Consider the following 22,452-nt stretch of genomic DNA (forward strand, 5'->3'; position numbering starts at 1 on the left):
GATTAAATGAATGCAGAGGGAGCTAATGGAAAAAAGGAGGAGGGAGGTGAGATTAACAGCAAGAAGAGAAAAAACAAGTGAGAGGCAGGTTGTGAGAAAAATAGGAGGAAAACGAACATGCCAACATTCTTGTCTTGATAACCACCTCCATGATAATTAACCTAGATGTCAATGATTGATTTCTCCTCTTGCACAGCACTGGATCCCTCTGCTCCACTGACCTACTTTAAGGTAATAAAAGCTTTCAAACAAAGTGGTGATAGCTTCTTATTTCTGTGTCTGCCACTCACCGCACTCCAGCGAGATCTGTATCCAGGTAACTGGCCTGCAGGAAATCAGCCACAGTCAAGCAACTGGTAAGCTTGGAAATGTACAGTTCTATTTTAAGGGGTGCAGCATGAATTCACAATAATGTTAAAATATTCCAATCTCTTCCATTTCTTGCATTGTTCTTTAAAAAGTATACAGATGGATAACACAGTTCAGTCTGTGGTCAAGGTAAAATCATAATATCATCATAAAAGCAACTCCCAGGCTGCTGGACAAAATAACAGACACAACATACAAGCCTTTACAAACAAACCCTGTAGTCATTACCGGTTTGATGAAGCCCATAACGTTTGCTTTTTGTTTTGTTTCAGCAGCAACTGCAATAACTCGAAATTATAAAAGCAACTGCAGGAGTTACATTGACTTGAATGACAATAAGCAGCGTGCGGCAGCTTTCAGAGAGCTCTGCGGTCACATACAGGAGGTACAATGAGTCCAGACAGATGCTGTCTGACTCAATTGCACATCACTCACTAACACTGCGAAAATGAGGCAGGAGGCAGAGAGTCAAACATCATGATGAATCACAGGAAAACTACATTAGAAAACAAACACTGGTCGTACGGTCTACACTGACTGAAGGATATTACTTAGTGACACGACCATCAAACACAATCAGCACACAAAAATGAATAATTTTTCCCCAATTGATATTCACTGCAGTGGGTTATTTAACTACAAAGGTGGAGGATGTAATTTTACATATTGGTGTTGATGTGGGATCTGTCAAATATAAACTAAACTGAAAGTACTTTTCTTTTGATTATTTAAACAAATATGTGTCTTGTCCTGTTTACCTTTGTGTTATAGTGGGCAGTAGAAAGTATTAGGAAACATAAGGATAAAAGCCCTTCTCACCCACATATCACACACATAGCAATGCATGGTTCCAAACTGGTGCAAAAGTGAGGTTACTTTAAAATAAACAAACAGAAAAGAACTGGTGAAAGCAAACCTAGATTTACTTTACAGACTTCAGTTCTCTTTGTCCAAGGATATTCTGTATCCAAAAATCCAGCAGTGTGCAGGTCTTGTTAAGCTATAAAGACAGATTTCGTAAGTTAACACTTTTGCCAGCTGAAAATTTAATGCTGAACTTCTCAGAGCTGCTCTCAGTCCACAGAGGACACAATAATTCTCAGCTCCGGCGCCGTCTCTTGATTTTGTGACATTAATGAGTTTTCTCCAGCGGCTTAAAAACGCAGAATGCAATGTGAAGAAACGGCGACTATGAGAGGAAAGTTGGGGGTTGATAATTCAGTCGCATACAGCATCAACGACAGTGATGTCATAACGAGCAGTGTTATTGAATTAACTGCAGACATTTAGTGGGAGACGCTGCGATGAAACAGACTGCCATAACTATATTAACACTAAATCTAGTTTGTTATTTATGTAGGTGGCCCCACACGAAAACTCAGATAATACGAACAGACAGTAGCATCTAGTATACATGGTCGTCAGCACACACACACGCACACAGACACACACACAGGCTGCATACACACACACTCGTCCTCAGATTTATTGAGCTCTGCCCAGGGATATTTACAGATGGGAAGGCTCTATTAACCACATTACACGCTGCTTAATTGGCTTTGATGAATTAGACAGGAGCAGACATGTGACTGTGTTCACTTCCGATTTCAGCTCGGTGAGCATGGAAAATGGGAATGATGGAAGGTGAAAGTAGAAGGAGAGTGGATGGAAGAAGAGTTGAGGAGTTCACTCTCCTTGGACAGCACTGGCTCCAAGTTTCCAGCACAATGCTGAGACCTCTTCTCTGCTCGCTAAGTGCGCTCAAGAATTTTTGTTCATGAACAGACATGTAAATGATAAGATAAGTCCCTCTTCAGACGCAACTGTGTCTGTTTTTAAACCAATTTCAACCTATTAAATCTTTCCCAACTGTCAATTTGCACTGTAACGTTTTATTGACATTGTTATAAAATTGTAATAAAACCCAAATTGCTTTTGATCAACATATCTGTGCAGGAATGCCGTTCAGCAGGATAAGATAATCCTGCTCTCACCGTCTCCACTGTGGCTCCCCAGGACATTCCAGCGTCGCGGGATATCCAGGTTGGCCATGGCCAGGGCCACGCGACGATCCATAGCCCAGCGAGAACTCTCCTGGCCCAGGTTGAAGAGGCTTCTCAGCTCCTTGTGATCCGTGGAGCTCAGACAATGTCCATGGATCACCAGGTGCTCTGCAAGGTCCTGAGAACAGAGCAGTCGTGAATAAGATGCAAAACTGTGATAACCGGTAAACAATGCTAAAAAACAGTAATGACAAAATTACCACAGATGATTTTATTTGAGGTATGTAAGTGATTCATTTTACACTAATCTGTGTACGAGCAGATAATCTTTTAACGGGGAATACAGAACCTTGCGTGCAATGTATAGGATCTTATTAGTATGGCTTCCCTACCTGAGCATCATCTTGGACATACTCCAGTGAAGCCCCACCCACCCAGGTGAGGGGTGTGGTTTCAGAGCACAGGTAGGCCTGGACAGAGACCATCTCAGCCAAGTTATGTCCTAAAGAGACAACACAGCAAAAGCCAGACTTTACTCCAGACAGATTTATACCTCTTTACAATATGAGACTCATGTAGCCATTATCCACTGTATGATAAAACTCTGTCTGCGACAATGCAACAAAAATGCAGCAGACAAAATGCCCAAAGTGATTTGATTACATATTTCAAACAACTTTCAAGTGTCTGTTTCAAACCGTAACAAAATGAACTAACATTTAAATAAAAACATAAGCGGCCTGTATCAAATGAGCAAGCATAGGTAACAAGCCAAAAATACAAAAGCACTGGTAGAGTACTTTAACGATGCTTTAAATATTTCAGCCCAGAGCCTCAGTAACTAAAGAAAATGTTTGAGTGTAATTAAACACGTTCTCAGATTTTCTTTTTGTATGTCAATAAAAGAATGTTTTCTTTTTTGATGGAGAAGGAAACCTGGTTTTAATAGTCCATCAGGTTTGTGCACACAACAATGCAGGACTGCCTGTTGTCTGTGTCAGTCTACACAGAGGCTCAGTAATGTTGACATACTGTTTATGGTGCTGTTTCCCTCCTGACAGGAAGCTGATAAGATTCTGTGTCCTTCCAGACCTCAACCCACAGACTGTGTATGTGTGTGTGAAGATTAAAATGGTGATATATTGCTCCTCGGTTCACAACAGACAGGAGTGGAAAACCTGGGATTGTCAGGATGTGCAGTTTAACTTCTGAAGATATTCTTCTAGATAGATTCTTCCATTTGTAGGTCAAACACAGCAAATTACCACAAAAGAAATGACAACATATGCATAATGCAATAACACAGAAATACAGTACATATCATACAGACATGCACACACACATACCAGGCACTATAAAGCAGAGCATGACGTCACTCTGAGCCCTGGTGACATGGACCAGTGTGGATCCTTCCAAAACAACGTAGACCTCTGCATCCTCTGGCACCGAGTCTAAACCCTCCAGCAATGCAAATACCTTGGCCTGGCCCTGAGATAAAGAAAGGTGAAAGAGGTTGAGAGGAAAAAATGAAGAAGAAAATAAAGAAGAAAGATGCTAGAGAGCAAAAAATATTTCTATTCCTAAAGATACAGGCTCATTTTAAAGTATGGCTCTATTCTGATGCCGTGTTCTACATTTCTGTGAAGCACACCAAATCCCCTGAGAGCATTCCTCTTGAGGGTACAATAAAACATTCCCCCTCAATAAAAGCAGGAATGTCTCAGTGTCTATTGCAAAGACCTGCCCTGATCCCAACAGACCAGAACACTTTAGACTCCTGATCTGATGCAGGAGAAGTCGGAATAGGGCAGAACAGTCACACCGATATGAACCAGAACCGACGTGACTTTAAGGGTACCGATATGACTGGTACCCTTTAAAAAACTTTGTGTAGGTCAGAAGTGGGTGTGACAACATGTTGTGTATGTCTGCCTCACTGGACTATTAATCCTCACTTCAGAACGTCAGGTTGAGTTGATCGATCTAGGGCTGGGTATTGGTTGAGGTTTTTGATACTGGACTAATACCAGAGTAATAGAGTTTTGATACCATACTCAAATAGTCATGTGATCTTTGTCTAAACTGGCACAATATTGATTTCAATCTAAGTAAAAAGGTAACAGAATCTAACCAGACATTCAATCCCTGCTTTTGGTATTGACATTCTCAATAAGTGTGAAAAAACCTTTATACAGAGAAGCACTGAGCTATTAAAAACTACAGAACTTAAGAAAAATTGAAAAAGCACAAGTATATTTGTGTGATATTAGCAATTACATATTAGCAAATACAGTATGACACACCTCTACAGTACGTTAGTAATAGGTCTGAACAATTAATTGAAATCTTATCAAAATCTCAATATATCCAAGTGCAAAATCCAAATCGCAGGTGCTGCAATTTTATAGTTAAAAGTCAAATGAGTCACAACATATCATAAATGAAAAAGGAGCAAATATCACATCATCATCACTTTTATATTTTCTTCAGCGCAAATGAAATGTAAAAATGACTATTCCAACTGAAAACATGACTCATACCGTACTCGCAATATCTGCCAAAATATATAAATCACAATATGATTTTTCTCACATTATGTATTTTTGATATATATATATTAAAAAAAAGTTCAGGATGGACTTTCCCTTGCACCCAGTGCAACAGAACAGGCAATAAAGAATGAGTTGATTTCATTGAGAACCAGTCCTTGGTAGGATATTGATTATAAAAAACATCAAAAAGCAGCATTGATTGGTTTTTGCCCCCTTGGCAACACAGGTTTTTGTTTCAGTCCCTCAGAATAAAAACATCATCCAGGGCCACTAGCCTGCTTCTTAGAGTCAAGCCACCAAGAACCAAGAAGATATCAGTTTGTCCTCAATAGCAGTGAAGCCACAAGACACACTGTGTGGGTTATTCTGGGAAACATATCAAACGAATGACTGAAGAAGAAGAAGTGGAAGAGACAGGTTGCGTGAAAAAAGGTACAGCAAAAATGTAAATTATAAGGCTTGACTTGAAATGCAATGAACATCCCGGATTAGTGTTGGATGGTATAAGAGTCTAAGAGTGACGGTATTTCTTTTTTATAAGCAGTCTCTCTGTGTTTCTTAAAAAAGTCTAGCTATTAGCCTTGCGTCACGTCAACAGCTGACCTGATTTCTCACACAATACCACTATCGGGCTTTACTCCTCTCTCTGTCTCAGATAGAGACACTGTGAGTAATCCTGCCTCCATGTCTCTCCGTCTCACTTAATCCTTCCTTCAGGTTCACTCATCCATTTCTTTCTCCCTCCCTTCTTTGATTAAGAGAGGAAATCGGGTTAACCACAAATTCTGTAATATCTGCACAGCTTCTCCTGTGCCTTCAGTAAGACTCCTCACCTCTGTGTGAGTGACCAGATGTTGACCACTAATGACGCCGTGGCCTCTAGACGAAACACTGGGCGTAACAGTGGGGACTGCAGACGCAGAGGAAGAATGGACCGCAACAAACTTTGAATGTCCAGAGCCACCAGCAGGTCAGAGTTTTCAATGATCTACAGTAGTGAAATATTTCAACATCTGCTAGATTGATTGGCACAAACACTCATGATTCACAGATAACGTATCCTAAAGATTTTGGTGAATACCTGAATTTCCCTCTAACGTCAGCAGCAGTTTGACATATACGGTTTTGAGTGAAATATCTCAATCCATGAATTGAGGATGAATCAAAAATAAATGGTAACGTTTCTTCTAGAACCACCAGCAGGTCAAAAATGATTTAAATGTGACACATTAGCAAAACTAATGACATTCCCATTAAACGTAGCTGTGCATTACGTTTTAGTACCAGTTAGCAAATGTTAACATGCTCACAGACTAAGATGATGAACATTACCTGCTAAACATCAGTTAGTATTGTGATTGTGGCCATTTTAGCACACTGGTGTTAGCATTTTGCTACGAGCCTCACAGATTTGCTAACATGACTGTTAAAACGCTGGTTAATTTTCTCCAGTTTTACAAGCTATCATCTGCTTTTAAAACTGAAATGTTGCATAAATGTATTCATTCATTCATTTGTGGACTTCTATAGAAAGCAAGCGCAGTATCTGAACAGCAGGTGCTTCATTACATGAAATGGCCCAGATGGTGTGTCCACAATAAAAGTTTGGTAATCTTGAGTAAAAGCAAAAGAGCATCAAAAACATGTCAAATTAGGATTGAGTGAATACGAAGTGGGCAGTGTGTTCCTCCTTTGATCTTCAGAAAAGCATTAGTTCATATTAATGTTTGAGTACATTGTTAAGATCCCAAACTGAAACCAACAGAAAAATGTTTGACTGCAGTCCTGCCCTGTTAGACTACAGTTTGACCTCACAGACAACAGATCCATTCAAAGGCTTAACATTACCAGCCACATCACAAATCAAACTGATAGCAAACACAAGTTCCTTTCCAACTGTGACTAAAGTAAAATACAAATAAAAAACATCGCTGTGAATGAATCACAGAGTTACTGATTTGCTAGTTACCTACACAAGTGCCAGGCTGCTATTGTCACTGTTGTGCTGATGGATAAGGTTATTTTTTCCATAAGAAACTATGATTCAGTTCTAAATAATCCAACAGCAAAACCCAGAAATGTTCCATACAAAGACCAATAAAGATCCTTGTTTGATCAGCGTGGAAAACATCAGTCTCCCGTCATCATGGTGACCTCATCAACCCCAGTGTCAACTCTTTAATAAAATCTCATTTATACAATTGTACATACAGTAAGCTCAGTGGATGAAACATGTACTATATTGAGGCACGAGCAGAAAATATTTGCATCCCTTCAGATATTAGATGCTATTTGGTGTTATATTTTGGCCTTGAGATGGACAGAAAATCTCTGCCACAGACTTTTGGTTTTTATAAAAGAGGCTGCTGATCTGTCAATGAATGCCAAACCCAATTTGCAGAGATTTTGCAGAGGGATAACTAACTCTCGAGATTAAATGGAGAAGCTGGTCTCAAACTTGACTGCATACTGGAGCACATACTCACATACAGAGGCACTTTCCTCCTGCTCAGCTCCATCTGCACAGCAACTGCAGGCAAAGACATTAGACAGAAATATATGAGAGACACACACACATAAAAAAAAAAAAAAAAGAAAAACTCACACTGAGTGTACAGTGGAAAGAAAAAGTAAACGAACCATTTGGAATGACCTGGTTTTCTGCCTTGATTGGTTATAAAATGTGATCTGATCTTCATCTAAACAACAAGTACTAACAAACACAAACGTGCTAAAGCTAATGTCACACAAACAGTTACAATTTTTCGTGTCTTTAATGAACACAGACACTACACATTCACGGTGCTGGGTGCTAAGCTTAGGAATTCACTTTCCCCTCAATGATGGCGAGCTGTCCAGGCCCAGCAGCCCTAAAGCATGATGTTCCCACCACCGCACTTCACCACTGGGATGATGTTTTCATGTTGGTGTGTAGTGTTGTTTTTACACCACACACTGCGCTACATCCTCAAATAATTCATCCTTAGTTTCATCACTCCATAAAACACTTTCCCAGTAGTGTTACGCTGCTCTTTGGCAAACTCCAGGCATGCATGTGATGTTCTTTTCGGAGAGCAGAAGCTTCCTCCATGGACACCATGCTCCATGTAATCATGCACCAGTTTGTCTGACTGTGGGCTGATGAGTTTGTAACTCTTTCAACCTTATGCAAATCATCATATCTTGATCATAAGTCTTCCGAGATCCCTTTTTTGCGAGGCACGGCTCACATCAGCAGATGATCCTTGTGAATAGTAAACTCAGCTTGTTTAAGTGTTTTTTTAACAACTCAAAGCAGCTTTAACTTACACTTATAATCTTGTTTCATTGATTGGACTCCAGGTTTGATAACTCTTGACTCCAATTAGCTTTTGTTGATGTTATTTGCCTCGGGGGTTGACATACTTTTTCCAGCCTGCACCGTGATTGTTTTGAATGTTTCATATGGGCAAGAATAAAAAACAATTTATTGTTAAAATGTATTGTTTGTTTATAAATGTAACTTAGATGAAGATCTGAGCACATTTTAAGACAAATTTATACATAAATGCAGATAGCTCCAAAGGACTCACTTACTTTTTCTTGCCACTGTAGTCACGCAACTGCTCATTACTTCTTTGGTTAGTTTGGTTATTCTGCGTGCTCGTCTGATCCTAAAGAGATGATCAAACCTTATCTGTGCCAAGCAGAGTCAAAGGTCCTCCGATGAGACAGGATAATCCTTTGATCCCAAGTATGTGAATAATGATTTTAATGATGAAACTTTATTCCTCGGTGCATAGAGACGGTACCATAAAATCAAATGTGCCCAGATCTGATATGCAGACGATATGTAGTGTACTCTCACATGTGTGTGTGTGTGTGTTTCTGCTAAAGTAGGAGATCTATTGATTTCAGTGCTGCAGGGTTCAGATCTGTTCCTTATCAGTGGCCACTTCCTAAACTGGACACAACAGCAAGGTCTTAAACACAGCAACCATTTTTCAGGCAGTTGTTCTCTATGAAATTACATTATATTTTGCAGTTACCTTTATAAGTACATATTTCTTATCATATTAGACCAAATATTATACTGAGGGTAAGGCATAAACAAACCAAGAGGGAAGGACTTTTTTGGAAGTGTGCTAGCTTTATGACACAGCAAAACTGCTCATTACAGTATGGATATTACTGGAATTACACTGGATATTTATCATTAAATACCACAAACTCAACAGTCTAGCTCTGGACACGTTTGTGTGCGTTTTAATATTATTTAAATGAATTTAACTCATAGTTTAATGTTGACCTATTTAGCCGCAGAAAAAAGAGGCTCTCTTTATAGGGTTATAATTCACCATCCAAAGTGTTGACATACTGTCAATAACATCATAGGAAACAGACAGGTTGAACAAAGTAGAAAAAAATGGTTAAATATGGTTGATGTGCTTACCTTCACAGGAGCTGAAACTCCAGCAGAGGAAACCTGGCAGCGCGCTTGAATCTAGCAAAACACAAGAGCACCTCAACTCGGACTCATCCTCCTGCTGCTAACCGCTAACTCAAGTGTGGGTGTTGAAGCTACAGGTTGGGAAAGGGCGTTTGTTCGGTGCCGCTGCCGCTTCCAGTCTGACCTGTAGCCTCCCTCCACTGACACAGCATCCTCTCCCTCTGTCGGCGTCTTCTGTCAGTCTTCCGTCTGCGGCTCAAATGGAAATTCCTCCTTATATGTGAAAGTTAACTGTTTGTTTGAGGTTACAGCGACCTCTAATGGAGGGCGATAAAACAGCGAGGAGGCCAGAGTTATGATCCCTGCACGTTGAAATGGTCGCACTTCAAATCTCCCTGTTTAACAGTTATGCAATATAAACACTTCAAAAATAAATGGTTTATAATAGTATGACGTAGCCGTAAGCAGATATAAGTGGTTATTAGTGTATTTGTATATGAACTGGTGTATGAAGAGATAATGAGTTCAAACACCATCATAATAATGTCTTCATGGAACTATTGACTGATATTGTGCATAACATCACACTCAACACTGCCCTTATGTTAACTTATAAATACAATGTTATAATTCAATGCTTATAATTCAACATTTTATAAATACTAAGTAGAGGGATTGAATATGTATATATATTTATATAATATATATATATCTGTTGAAATCAGTATTATCACAGTGAGCTGAGCCAATTTTTCACACTTTGACCACAATTATGATCTGTTTCAATATTACAAAGATTTATTTTATCTGCTTATAAAACACTTGTCAATGGCAAATATTATGAAAACATAAAGCAGACATTCACAGTGAAATCTTCCAAACACACACACACGCACACACACACACACAATTGAAAGTGTAATTACAAGACTTCCAATAAAAGCAACATCTTGCTTTACATCCACACATTTAAAGACTCCTCATACACTAAATGTATGTTATCTTTGCTGTCTGTTGGTTGGTTGTCAGTCACGCCGAGTTAAAACACCAGAGTGAGACCACAGATTGGTCAGTCTCTTAAAACCTGTGCCAAAATGTTTGTTTGATGACATGTAGCCTGACATGTCAGGAAATTTGTGTCTGATGTTTCAAAAAGAGGTTTCAGAGTTGTACAGGTACTCTAACCCAGTCTAAAGCGGTTTTTCCCCCCAATTACAAGCCTCAGGTGGCCTGAAGTTGTGGTCTTGCTTCTCCCTGAGTCAGGCCGTTGGATCTGCTGATAGCAGAGCATGGCACTTCCTTCCTAGGGAGGGCGGAGGCAAACATGGTGTCCAACATGCCCAGCACCTCCACGAGTTCCTGCTGGTAGTCGATCTCTTTCTCCAGCAGCTCCTGCAGACGGAGCAACTGTCGATCCACAACTGGTGACTGGCCGATTACTGGCCGATAGATGTCCAGGATCATCTCAGCCGCTGTTACGAGGACCGGAGCAAACCTGTGGTCAACCAAGTTCCTGGAGAAGAAACAGAAAAAGTTTTAGCGTACGCATGTCAAAACATTTCTGCAGAACTTTATCTACAATTGCAAACTACAAACTTCAGTGTACCCAATAACACACTGTGTCAACACTTGATAAAGCCTTGAGTAATGAAGTTTTATCTGCTTCTTACCCTATGAGGAAGTTGAGCAACTGAGCGAGCCCCTGTTCATCCCTTCCTGCCAGAGCATTCTTCAGCGTTCCTCTTCGATTCAGCTCCTTTATAACAGCAACTGTGATCTCGGGTTTTCTGTGTCTTGTCCATGACTATAGATAAAATCAAATATATTTTATTACCTCTGCTGACACGTACGTTTGTGTGTGAGGAATGTTGTTCAGATTCTAATATCCAGGACAGCCACAGGGAAGTAGCACATAACTGCTTTATATTGCAAATTGAACTTTAAATGTCAAAAAAATCTTTTTGTTAATGTTATAAATACATGAAATGCATACCTCCAGAGCTGTATCCAAAGCCTTAGATACATTAAATTTCTTCAACTGCTTGTCATATTTGGCCAAATGCTGTCTCACCGGCTTACTGACGAGGTAATCATCCTGGAAAAAGATGTAGAACCAAGAAATACATTGACAATAGTCAGAAAGAAAACAGTTACATAAGCTTTACATAGAAATAAAGGCATTAACCACTGTGAGACAGTTTGACCTTGTTCTTTGTAGCATTCAGTCAATGCATCATCACTAGGGGAAAACTCAGGAACATCAACAGACCTGACATCATGTCTCACACCGTTAACCACAGCTACATTGCTAAATGTAAACGTACTTGTTTAGGGACGTAGTTCTTCCCCTTCACAAAAACACGATATGAAGGTCTTCGCCTCTGTTGGCCAGAGATTTCCGTTGACTCCTCTGGGCTTTTTCTGTGTTTCATACTCAGAATACCGTTGGTCATACCAACGACAATAGACTCATCATCCGGCTGAGGAGAAAGACAATTTCATACTTTTACTGTCAAGAATTCAAACTCTTTTTTCACACATCTCTTTGAGGAGCAGCAAGCGGGTCCGACAAAATCCATTTCATGCTGTGCTATGACTGATGTAACAATATGGTATATTACCATCAATATACCTGGGAGAGCACTTCTTTTTGAAGTGCATTTTTCTATGAAATCAAAGATGGTGGTGGTGATTGAAAGGAGAAATCCGAAAGAACTCAAAGCCCAAAGTGAAAAAAAAAAGTTCACCATCTGAAGTTGCACATTGTGTTCTGGAGACCCTAAACCCTCATGCCAACGCCGTGAGGAGAGGATGTACTGTTTCTTCTCCATTCAATTTAAATCTCTGGCAGTAGGGTTAGGGATATTTCTGTTGGCTGCTACAGAAACAGAATCCATCACTTTTCATCTCTCTGTATTTGCACGAATTTGTGCAAATGTTTTTTTGGGTTTTTTTGCACATTTATAGACCACAGTCCGCCAAATAAGGAGTTTCACATGTTGGGTGACTATAATTAACTAGTGTGTAATAATAATACATTTTGTTTCACTTACTTGAATGAACCCTTCTACATTTAATTCATCTTCAAACATGAAACCTCATAATAATAATAATTATAAAAAACAATGATAAAAAAAGGGTTGAATGTAATTTCTTACAGCCAAAGCCAGACTGAGAATGGAGGCAGCGTAGTCAAAGTTGTGGACCACTTTATAGCTGGTTGTGTTGTACACCTTTACATGCCTGAAAGACAAATACAAGCACTGCATTAAATTAGATTCATACAAAAGTGGCCTCTGTGATTTTCACAATTTCAAACATTTTGTCCTTCATCTGCCATGTCAGAGACACAGCTGTGCATGCACCTGTCCCATACCTGTCCAGAGAACCTGACAGTAGTCTCTGTCCACTGCTACTGAGAGACAAACAGGTGACAGTTTTGTGATGGTTCTTCAGGGACACCAGAGGCTGGCCTCCTTTTAGCAGATCCCACACTTTAACATAGCGGCCCCCTAAAGAGAGTGACAGAGAGATATTGGTCTTAAGGTGTTTTAATGTCCTGGCTGAGCATCAGTAAATATAATGTATTTTGTCTATGGTATGACAACAAGTTACATAGTACATTTTATGATTATACTGCTGGTTACCTGCAGAGACTAGGAGCCCCTCAGAAGGATAGAGAAGCAGACTCTCCACTGGCTGGCCATGGTCCATGGTCATCACACTCTTTTCCACTCTGGCATCAAACACTTTCAGTGAGTGGTCATATGATCCTAGGTTTAAAAACACATTAGTCACAACATACAACATATTAGGCACAGAAAAACAGATGGAAGTCATCCTTCATCCTGGTCCTCATCCTTCCATGCACAGCGGTACTCTGTCAGCAGCATTTGGAGTGTGATTACTCAGATTTTCTGCAGCTACTACAGTTTCATATTAATTATTCAGCTAGTTTAGTTATACAAGTTACTTTCTTTTCATTTATATTAAGAATTTTTAAAATCCTGTAGAAAACAAAACAGAAGAAAATAATACATTGGTAGATTCTGGCTATGCCTGTTGCGTTGCTTTAATCTCAAAGCCATTGTGTGGTTCCATTCAAAAAGTCAACTGGTTACAAAATTGTCAAACTATATAAATAATTGTGGAAGGCACCAACCATTGATGCAAATGAACCAAAAATTGTATGTCCTTAATTTCCTCACACCATATTCAAAAGAAATCTCAGCTTCCATCTCACCAGTAATGAAGAGATTTGTGTTGAGTTTGCTCGTGACGCCACAGCGGATATAATCTGTGTGTTCTTGGTAGGTGCTGAGCTCTGTGGCATTTGGGATGTCCCAAAGTCGACAGGTGTAGTCATCCGACCCCGTGAGGATCTGGTAACTGTCTGAGGTGAAGTCAGTTACATGTACAGCCCTGAGCAGAAATAAAGTACAAGACAAATATTCACATCAGTTCTCTTTCATGATGAGGTGTTTATAGTCAGTAAGACAGTTTGCACGTTGTCAGAACTCTTGAGCTCATCATGAATTTCAGTCGATGGATCACTCAAGATATCATCATTCAACAATTTCTCTTTACAACATAAAAGTCTCCTGTGCCCTTGAAAAGTGCAGCAGCTTTGAATGGTGGCTGACTGGTCTGAAATGTATATTTTTTTAATGCAATATCATAAAAACAATGATGCATGCTGATACAAGCATATGCAGTCTGTAGATCTTTTAAACTGGCAGGGACTGATTCCACAATTTGAAAATGTGAAAACTTAAATTGTAATATGCAGCAAAAAGTACGCTGTTGAAACATTACAAGCAAGTATGCTAAGAAAACATGTTTGCTCCTTTTGTTTGGTCACATTTTATAGCTATATGCAATGCATCGTTTCCACCAGTATACTCCAAGGCAAATAATGATGAATAATGAGGCATTGTGTACTCCTTCAATTATTTTGAAATGATGAGAGCACCAGACAAAAAAAAAAAACATAGGAAAGACACTCAGCCTTTAGGCAAGGCGCAACTAAAACCCAATTAATCAGTGGCGTGTGGGATACGTACTTTGTGTGCCCTTTGAACATCCTGAGTGCCACCTTGCCGTTGACATCAAACAACCGGACCACAGAGTCCTCACATCCTGCCACAAGCAGCTGACCATCTGACCTAAACCTCCCACAGTATGCAGTGTCCTTAAACCGTGTAAATGACTTCACAGGCTCCTGGGAAAACGGCCCGTAAATGTGGATCTGTAGAGAAACCAGCGTCAGAATGAGAAGAAATCTCAAACAAATGTTGCCTACTAGATAGCTGATTATTCATTGAGAAATGATGGAACCAGAATTGTTTAGTTTACGAATTAATACTGATTATACCATGTAAATTTTTTTTTTTGAAAAACCAAATCAGAATTGATAGAAGTGAAGACAACATACTCTTGTGAATGCTGTCACAGCAAAATTATGTGGAGCCACAGGGGAAAAGTTGATGTTTGTGACTGCTCCAAATTCTTTTATCTGGACTGGAGCCTGTGAGAGAAGTAATAAAGATGCCTTGGTAAGAATGTGAAACAAATATGAATACCACACGTAATACATGACATTTTTTGCTCACAGAAATATTACAAATAGCATACAGTAGAAGAGACTCACCTTGTAGTTTTTCCAGTACAGTGTGTCTTGTGTGACTTTCTCTCCAAGTTTTGGATAGACTTGGATTTTCGTAGGTTTAAATGATGCCATTTCAGTGCTGACCACTAAATACTACACCTGGGAAGATATAGTACATACAAACATAGACATTAACATAGGGTTAGATATAGAGATATGCCACCTGGGCTAGTTAAACCTCTTCTACCCCGCCTCCCACCAGTAGGTAATACTGGTGGGAGGGGTCGTATAAATTGAGGCACAAGACATTGATAATGCTTTAATTTGATGGATTAAGCCATAAAAAGACTGGGAGCCTAGAGTATGGTGATAATATAGCTTCAATGAGGTGCTGGCACAAACTTTTACAGAATATGATACTTCACGCAGAATAAGGAGCTTTTTTTCCCCCATATAAAAAGGGAGCTATTGCGCTATTTCAAGGGGAAATCAACGTGACAAACTGGTCGTTAAGGGGTTAATCGTTTAGCCGATATTAGCTTGATCCACAAGAACAAAAACAAGGCATCGACTTCAGCGAAATGAATGGGGAGTTCACATTCTTAACATACAACATCATCACAACCCACCGAACTATGCAGAAGGCTAAGCTAACAAGTTCACAATTTCGAGGCAAAAGATTAATTCAGTTGAGTGTGCATAAAGAGCTCGTTAAAATAAACCATGTCTACAGTAAAGCTTTTACTAAGAGCTAAAATTACACGTAAGGCTACTGGTTTGAAAACAAAGCCGGTTTATTAGACAAATACCAGACCCAACGTGTTCAGTGCAGCACAACTTAGTTAGCACAGTGTGCTTTAGCCGGCTAGCATTCTCCACTAAACCACGTTCTGACGATTCTCACCTTTGAAAGAAATATCCAGGAGTGAAAACTTGTTCTTTCAACTGTGATGTGTTCAAATTAGATGATATCGATATTGGTTGTCCAAGTAAAACAAAAGTTACTCATTTTAACGAGTGATCACGTTGCCTCTCGGTGCACAGGAGGACGCCATGATTATAAACGCGACTACTTCCGCTATGGATAACATATGGATTTCAAAACTTTTTTTATTTTATTTTTTACATAGCACTGACGGGTTGCTAAGCATTTTCTTCTTATTCTTATTATTTTAGGCCTAATGTGCCAAAAGTATGAATATGAAAGTATGAATGTTTATGATTAAACACATTTCATTTTCGTTGAAAAAAGAGAGAGAAATCTTGCATCGATTTTACCTTTTGATGTTTATTCATGTCTTATATAGTAGTTTATTACTAAGATTTTATGTGACAGTTAAAATATTTGCTACTACCGTAAAAATAAATATGATCTCCTTTTCAAATTTTTCCCAGTTTACTACTTTTAATCCATTTAAGTACGCATACAATTGTTGGATGTAATCTGTTTAACTGCAAAAACATGATAGGACAGCTTTAACATTAGAAATCAAGATAAGATTAAAATCACATAAAAGTTTGAGCACGAATTTTGAAAAACTGTGCGCACACCGGGAAAGTTATCGATCAGACTGCGTCACTTCCGGGCTTCCCTCCTTTCTCCGAGCTTCTATCGGCGGTGTGACCCGCGTGTTTACACACTCCCAGGTCAGTTCACGTTTCTGTGGCATTTTTAACCTGTCTCAGAGACATAATTTAAACTCTGTGAAGAAAGAACAGTTCACGGTGCCACTCTATGTGTTAAAGTGCGAGAAAAACGTCAATCATTCCTCAACGCTAGCATCAGGTTGAGGAGGCCTAAGTTAGCTGTTTAGCATGCCTTGCTAACTAGCCGGCAGTTCAGTGTCATAATTTCTGAGAACACGGGTCAAAAAAATATTCCTATTATTGAGCTTCTCGTTAGGGGACAGTAGGGAATTTTCCAAACATTGTAAAGTTGTATGCTAATGCGTCCCTCTTCGCTTTGGTGAACATTGCGAGCCTAACTTAGCCACTAAGTTTAGCTGACCACCTCTGTCTGATTTAAGCAGAACTTGAGTCGAGATTCTAGAAAAGTGTGCAGCTATTTTGGGGGCTCGTGGCAGCTGTGAATTCTTGTTAGTTTGTGGCAAAGGGACGGGGGGATTTTGGGGAGTTTTAGCTTTCACAGTTATTTGTAAATGCAAAGTCTTTCCAGCTAAATTTTAGACTCTAAAATCTTTAGGCCATTTGTACCTTTCTCTCTCTCTGATTACTATCTCATGGTCAATAAGAATATCTGAACCTACATCATATCAGTGTTGTGATGACATTATTGGAATGATTGTTGGCGCTTTCATATATTTTCCAGCACTGTCTAGTGAGAAATAACTTTTTCCAAATGACTTGAGTGTGAGCAAATATTCAATGTCTTAATATGGTTTGTCAGATGAAGGAGTCGATAATGAACCAGGAGAAGCTCGCCAAACTGCAGGCGCAGGTCCGCATAGGCGGCAAGGTGAGTTGGAGTACATGCTGGTCAATGGCGTGAATACATTTATTTTTTTTTTTTTTAATAAATATGAGTCTTGTCCCTGGGTTATGGCTTCATACATTATAGCTCATTGTTGTGCTCTGTAGGGGTCAGCCCGCAGAAAGAAGAAGGTGGTGCACAGAACAGCTACGGCTGATGACAAGAAGCTGCAGTTCTCCCTCAAGAAACTTGGAGTCAACAACATCTCTGGCATTGAGGAGGTAGACATAATTCTGTCTGAAATGCAAAGAAATAAGTAGGCAGACATGTTTTCTTCCTGATGTTATTGCTGAAAGGTCAGGTTTCCCCACTTGATAACAGAATAATAAATATGATAAGAAAGGCCAAATATGAGTCACATAGGATCAGATTTTCATCAAATGAAGCCTTTTAATATCTGTATTTCAGCGCTGAAAAAAAATGTGTTTATCAATTGTTAAAGAAAAGTTGGCAAAAAAAGCAGCATATGCTTTGATGTTTCTGTTTATCATCTTGGTAATTTAAATAATAACTAATAACATAATATTCTATAATAGGAGTCTAAAATAATGAATATCCTGACAGCTTACAGTGAAATGTCCACAATGTTGTTTTAGATTTGAAAGAGTATGAATGCTGTCAGCATTTTGTGTGTGAGCATAGTGTTGTATCATTGATTGGTGACCAGGTCTGTAGTCAACAATAGTAAAATTAACATAATTATGGGTGTTAAAAGTGAGTCAAATCAATCAATTGTTGAAAATTGTGTTTGGTACTGGCAGAGTCTTGCCAACTGTTGTGTCATCTGCTTTGCCACTTAACCTCAAATACCTCTGTTTTTCTTCCTCTTTGCTGCCTTCAACTCCTTCTGTTTTGCCCTGAAGGTGAACATGTTCACAAACCAGGGGACAGTGATCCACTTCAATAATCCAAAGGTTCAGGCCTCCTTGGCTGCCAACACCTTCACAATCACAGGGCATGCTGAGAACAAGCAACTCACAGAGATGCTCCCAGGAATCCTAAACCAGCTGGGAGCAGACAGTCTTACCAGCCTCAGAAGATTAGCAGAGACCCTGCCCAAACCAGGTACCCCAAAAACCCTTTACTGATGTATTTACATGCATCAGTAGTTTTGTTTGCTCTCTGCCAACAATTTGCTATTTGTTTGTTTTTTCATAGCTGGAGAAAACAAAGCTCCCATGGTTGTTGCTGAAGAGGAGGATGATGAGGTCCCAGGTAAGCAATGTCATACATACCCTTTTAAGATCATTTGTATTAACTCTATATTATACTCTGACTTTAAAATCATCACATTTTTAACCGTCCACAACAGGCTGACCTCAGTGTTTGCTTTTATGTCTAATCACAGTTGGACATGTATGACCTTATTAGATCTAATAGGTTTCGTTTTTGTGTATTTGGCTGGACAGAGTTTTTGATTTATCAAACAGCTGACATTTGTTGTTATATACATATTTAGTAATTTAGTCTTAATTGTATGCCAATATTATGCTTATTTAGACATTTTCATATCATTATTTGTTATTGTTTCTATCTTTCACCACTCTTTACCCTTCTGTTTCCTTTTTCAGATCTTGTTGAAAACTTTGACGAGGCTTCAAAGAACGAGGCAAACTAACAAACACCAGCGAACATTTCAGCGCTCCTCTAGGCTCACCTTACTTTGACACAGCAGCATTTTGTAGTTGTTCATCTCTGTTATTACTCTGTAGCTACAAACAAAAGTTGCTTTTTAATTGTAACCCTCACAATCGGGCTAAAACAAGCAAAACCGACTTTTTATGACACTTGTTACCTACCCTTTTGTTTGATTTGCCTCGTTCTGCAGTACAAGTGATATTATTTAACTCAGTGGAATGTGCAGACCTTTTTCTTTCTCACACTGCCGCTCCTGCATTGTGATTCCCACACATCAAAAATGTATTGTTAGAATTAATCATGTAATAAAGATTACATTAAAATTTCTTTTTTTTTTTTTTTTTTTTTTTTTTTTTAAATGCTCCACCAATTCTCCACAACCTTTAAATGTAAAAGTGTGTTTACTTAATTCTTTGTTGGCAACATAATTTTCAATCCTATGGTCTTAGCTTCCTAAAATTTCACAGGTGATAATGGTAGAAGGAATATACAAGAAAAAAAACACTCAATTGTTTGTCATTAGCAATGTTATATTTTTTTATTAGTGTATAAGTGGAAAAAATAGAAGATTTGTAGTTAAACATTAAAGCCAAGCTATTAAGGGGCCTGTGTCAACAGAAGCACTTGATGAATTGGAAACCTGTTACTGAAGGCTGATAAACAGCAGAAAAACACCCAGACTGTTGTATACAATACAGCTGTAGGCTACAAACAGGCCAGTGCTGCTCTTCCTCCTAGACACAGTACAGTAGCTGCAAAAACATCTGATTATGATGTTATTTTATAGATTTTACAGACTGAAATCGTAGGTGTGGCAAAAGTAGCAATTTAGCCAAATATTTCATCAGCTACAACTAACAAAAACCAAACCAAGTTATCTTTGTCATACACCTTGAATAGGAAATGATGTTCCTGAGTACTGTGTCATTGTGAATGAGTAGTTGGAGTTAAATTTCCACCTGAAGTGATACTGTATTAATCACTGAATCTCTGGTGCTCACGCATAAGGGATTTTTACATCAGCGGTAAGGTGGCCCTATCTCTGGCATTACACATACTCATTGGTCACTGTTGCCACTGAGTATCAGCTGTTAATCAATCTGTAGCTTTCCAGTGAAAAAAATGGATGCCTACATTGATCTAATGCTGCTTATTCTGTTTCCTTGCAGTTCATAGAGCAATGTAAGAGCTAAACAGAAATTAAACAAACACAAGTCAAAATAATACATTCAACTGTTGGCACCAGAAATTTAGCAAATACATAGTTATTTCACAAATAAATGCAATTAACATGCCTTGTTTCCACTTAACTGGAGCTAAACTCCTACTTCAGCCCTCGTCCCCAGTTCATCTTTATCACTTGTTACTGTACCGTTGACTCCTTTTTACTGTCAGTTTCCATTTGTTACATACAGTGGGTTTCTTTTTTCCAAATAAACCACAGGAAACTACAAAATAAGAACCACACTTGGGGACACTATCTGTGATGCTCCATATGTTGCTCACTGGGCCAGATAAGTGTCACAGTGAACTGTAGCATGAAAATGCTTGAAACCCACATCATACAGTCCACACGAGATACCTGTGTCTCTGTATATACGATGAAATGATGAAATCTGTTTTTGCAGGGTGCATGTTGATGGTTTGTGACGCTGACGTAATACTGAACACTGTAAACACTGATGCTTTGTTTTTTATAGATTAATATCTTAGCAACACCCAGATCAGACCGGCCTCACATTAATCATCTGATTAAGTGGAAAAAATAAGTTGGGTGACTCAAAACCATATTTGAACGTCAAAGTGTAATCTCTATTGAAAATATTTCACCTCGGGGAAGAAATTCTAAATGCAAAAAAGATTTATAGCTACAATGAAACTAACAAAGCCGAAACTAAATTATTGAAAGTTATAGTATATAAACATATTTTACTTTAAATTCTTAGCACTATAACTGTAAAATATAAAATTCTAAATTCAGTGTTAGAGCAATATATTTATGGTATTATCCAGACCCCTGTAGAGGCCAGCATTAACAACACATATGTAGTGCCTGTATGACACATTGATCAACTACCTTTTCCCCATTCTGCATTTATTTCTAGAACTGAATGTTTCATACCAGCTATTTCTGCTCATGAGACCTTAGAGGTTTCGCAGAATTTTAGGTCAGCTTGGAAATGGAAGTAAAAGCTTCATGTCATACTGATCAGGGTGAATTATTTTAAATATACACTATGATGTACTCACCTACCTAAGTGTAAGAGGACAACAAAAAAAAAACATAACACCAAATACCAATGTAGCCCCCCAGCACATGAGCTGCAAGGCTTTGTTCACTATAGAAGTACTTCGGCCAGTGTTTAGCGCCTGATACTATCAGGTGATTTACATACATAAAATTTTTTTTTTTTTTGCGTGTTGCCTATAGAACTGCTTGTTGTTCTTTCATAGCTGACCTTTGGCAAAAGAAATGGGTTGCCCCATGACTAATAGGCAGGAAAGTACTTTTTTCTTTCCCTGTCTCTTTTCCGTTCCAAGTTCAAGTACAGTACACATGGTCTTGAACTTGGGGACATCAAATGTCCTCACAAAGATGGAATGATGGTGAAAACCCCTGAAAGTAGATCATATTCGTTGGCCTTCACTTTAGCCAAAATAATGTGTCATCACCTCTGGGATTTCAGTCCAGGATTAAGATTTAGAATTAGGTTTGGAAAATATTATCTTTAATATATTTTACATACAGCGTCTCTTGTAAGGAGACAACTAATTATAGTTTTCAATTTCAGGTATCTACATATTCATTTTTCAATCAACTTAGCAATAATTTGGTCTATAAAGTGTGAGGAAAGAGTAAAAAGTAAAATAAACATTTGAAAAACAAAATAGAACAAAAAAAGAACAAGTTTACAACACCCACAAAGGACAGATAACATGTGTAGACAGACTAACAATCTAGTTGTAAAATTTCTATTCCATTTCCCACAGGTATGACATCTGTATTATGTTCATTTTAGGTGAACTGGCCTCAGGGAAATAGGATTTGCCTCAAAATTATAAATGATAAAGATAGAAGATCAAATGTGTGTGTGTGTATGTGTGTGTGTGTGTGTGTGTGTGTGTGTGTGTGTGTGTGTGTGTGTGAGTGTGTGTGTTTCTTAATCAGATACAGCATAGGCCAGATACTGTGTACTGTTTATTTCAGCTGAAAGCTCGAGGGCAACCCCCCACCCCACCGAACACTCACTCTAACACTAACACTTCTTATCTCCACCTATCAGCCTCTTATTTGAAACTCACACTACATCTGTTTACTAATTTGATAGGCAAAATACTATGGAGGAAATCCACCAGCAGAA

At 38.7% G+C, this 22,452-nt stretch overlaps 3 protein-coding genes and 1 long non-coding RNA gene across 10 annotated transcripts in view; 2 read left to right on the top strand and 2 right to left on the bottom strand.

Annotated features, from left to right (window-relative positions):
- Window positions 1–9,606, bottom strand: part of LOC130169934 (rho guanine nucleotide exchange factor 28-like) — a 39,679-nt gene extending 30,073 nt beyond the window's left edge. For 4 of the 7 annotated variants that reach the window (XM_056376992.1, XM_056376993.1, XM_056376989.1 and 1 more), the window contains exons 1-5: window positions 9,357–9,605; window positions 7,411–7,454; window positions 3,719–3,860; window positions 2,765–2,874; window positions 2,364–2,550 (exon numbers count right to left, since the gene is read on the bottom strand). In XM_056376992.1, the coding sequence (XP_056232967.1) occupies window positions 2,364–2,550; window positions 2,765–2,874; window positions 3,719–3,860; window positions 7,411–7,443 (472 nt within the window). In that variant the 5' untranslated portion in view covers window positions 7,444–7,454; window positions 9,357–9,605. Of the gene's footprint in view, window positions 1–2,363; window positions 2,551–2,764; window positions 2,875–3,718; window positions 3,861–7,410; window positions 7,455–9,356 lie in introns of all 7 variants that reach the window. The other 3 variants (XM_056376990.1, XM_056376991.1, XM_056376994.1) reach the window with 2 other exon arrangements.
- On the top strand, window positions 35–2,464 carry LOC130169942 (uncharacterized). The gene is made up of 3 exons (XR_008827915.1): window positions 35–356; window positions 1,981–2,124; window positions 2,326–2,464. It is a non-coding gene; the product is annotated as an uncharacterized LOC130169942 (long non-coding RNA).
- Window positions 9,607–10,129: 523 nt separating the features above from the next.
- utp15 (UTP15 small subunit processome component) lies at window positions 10,130–16,023 on the bottom strand. The gene is made up of 12 exons (XM_056376455.1): window positions 15,866–16,023; window positions 15,004–15,120; window positions 14,788–14,880; window positions 14,417–14,601; window positions 13,597–13,775; window positions 13,001–13,126; window positions 12,730–12,865; window positions 12,512–12,596; window positions 11,678–11,833; window positions 11,347–11,448; window positions 11,024–11,157; window positions 10,130–10,866 (listed from the first exon to the last, which is right to left on the bottom strand). The coding sequence occupies exons 2-12, from the start codon at window positions 15,091–15,093 to the stop codon at window positions 10,575–10,577; spliced, it is 1,578 nt and encodes a 525-aa protein (XP_056232430.1). The 5' UTR covers window positions 15,094–15,120; window positions 15,866–16,023; the 3' UTR covers window positions 10,130–10,574.
- Window positions 16,024–16,525: 502 nt separating this feature from the next.
- On the top strand, window positions 16,526–19,417 carry LOC130170286 (transcription factor BTF3-like). The gene is made up of 6 exons (XM_056377509.1): window positions 16,526–16,608; window positions 17,369–17,437; window positions 17,560–17,673; window positions 18,316–18,517; window positions 18,611–18,667; window positions 19,024–19,417. Exons 2-6 carry the CDS (start codon window positions 17,369–17,371, stop codon window positions 19,068–19,070), a joined length of 489 nt encoding a protein of 162 aa, XP_056233484.1. The 5' UTR covers window positions 16,526–16,608; the 3' UTR covers window positions 19,071–19,417.
- The last annotated feature ends 3,035 nt before the right edge of the window (window positions 19,418–22,452 follow it).

Source organism: Seriola aureovittata, chromosome 5 (assembly GCF_021018895.1).
Source record: "Seriola aureovittata isolate HTS-2021-v1 ecotype China chromosome 5, ASM2101889v1, whole genome shotgun sequence".
In the NCBI taxonomy this organism is placed as follows: Eukaryota; Metazoa; Chordata; class Actinopteri; order Carangiformes; family Carangidae; genus Seriola; species Seriola aureovittata.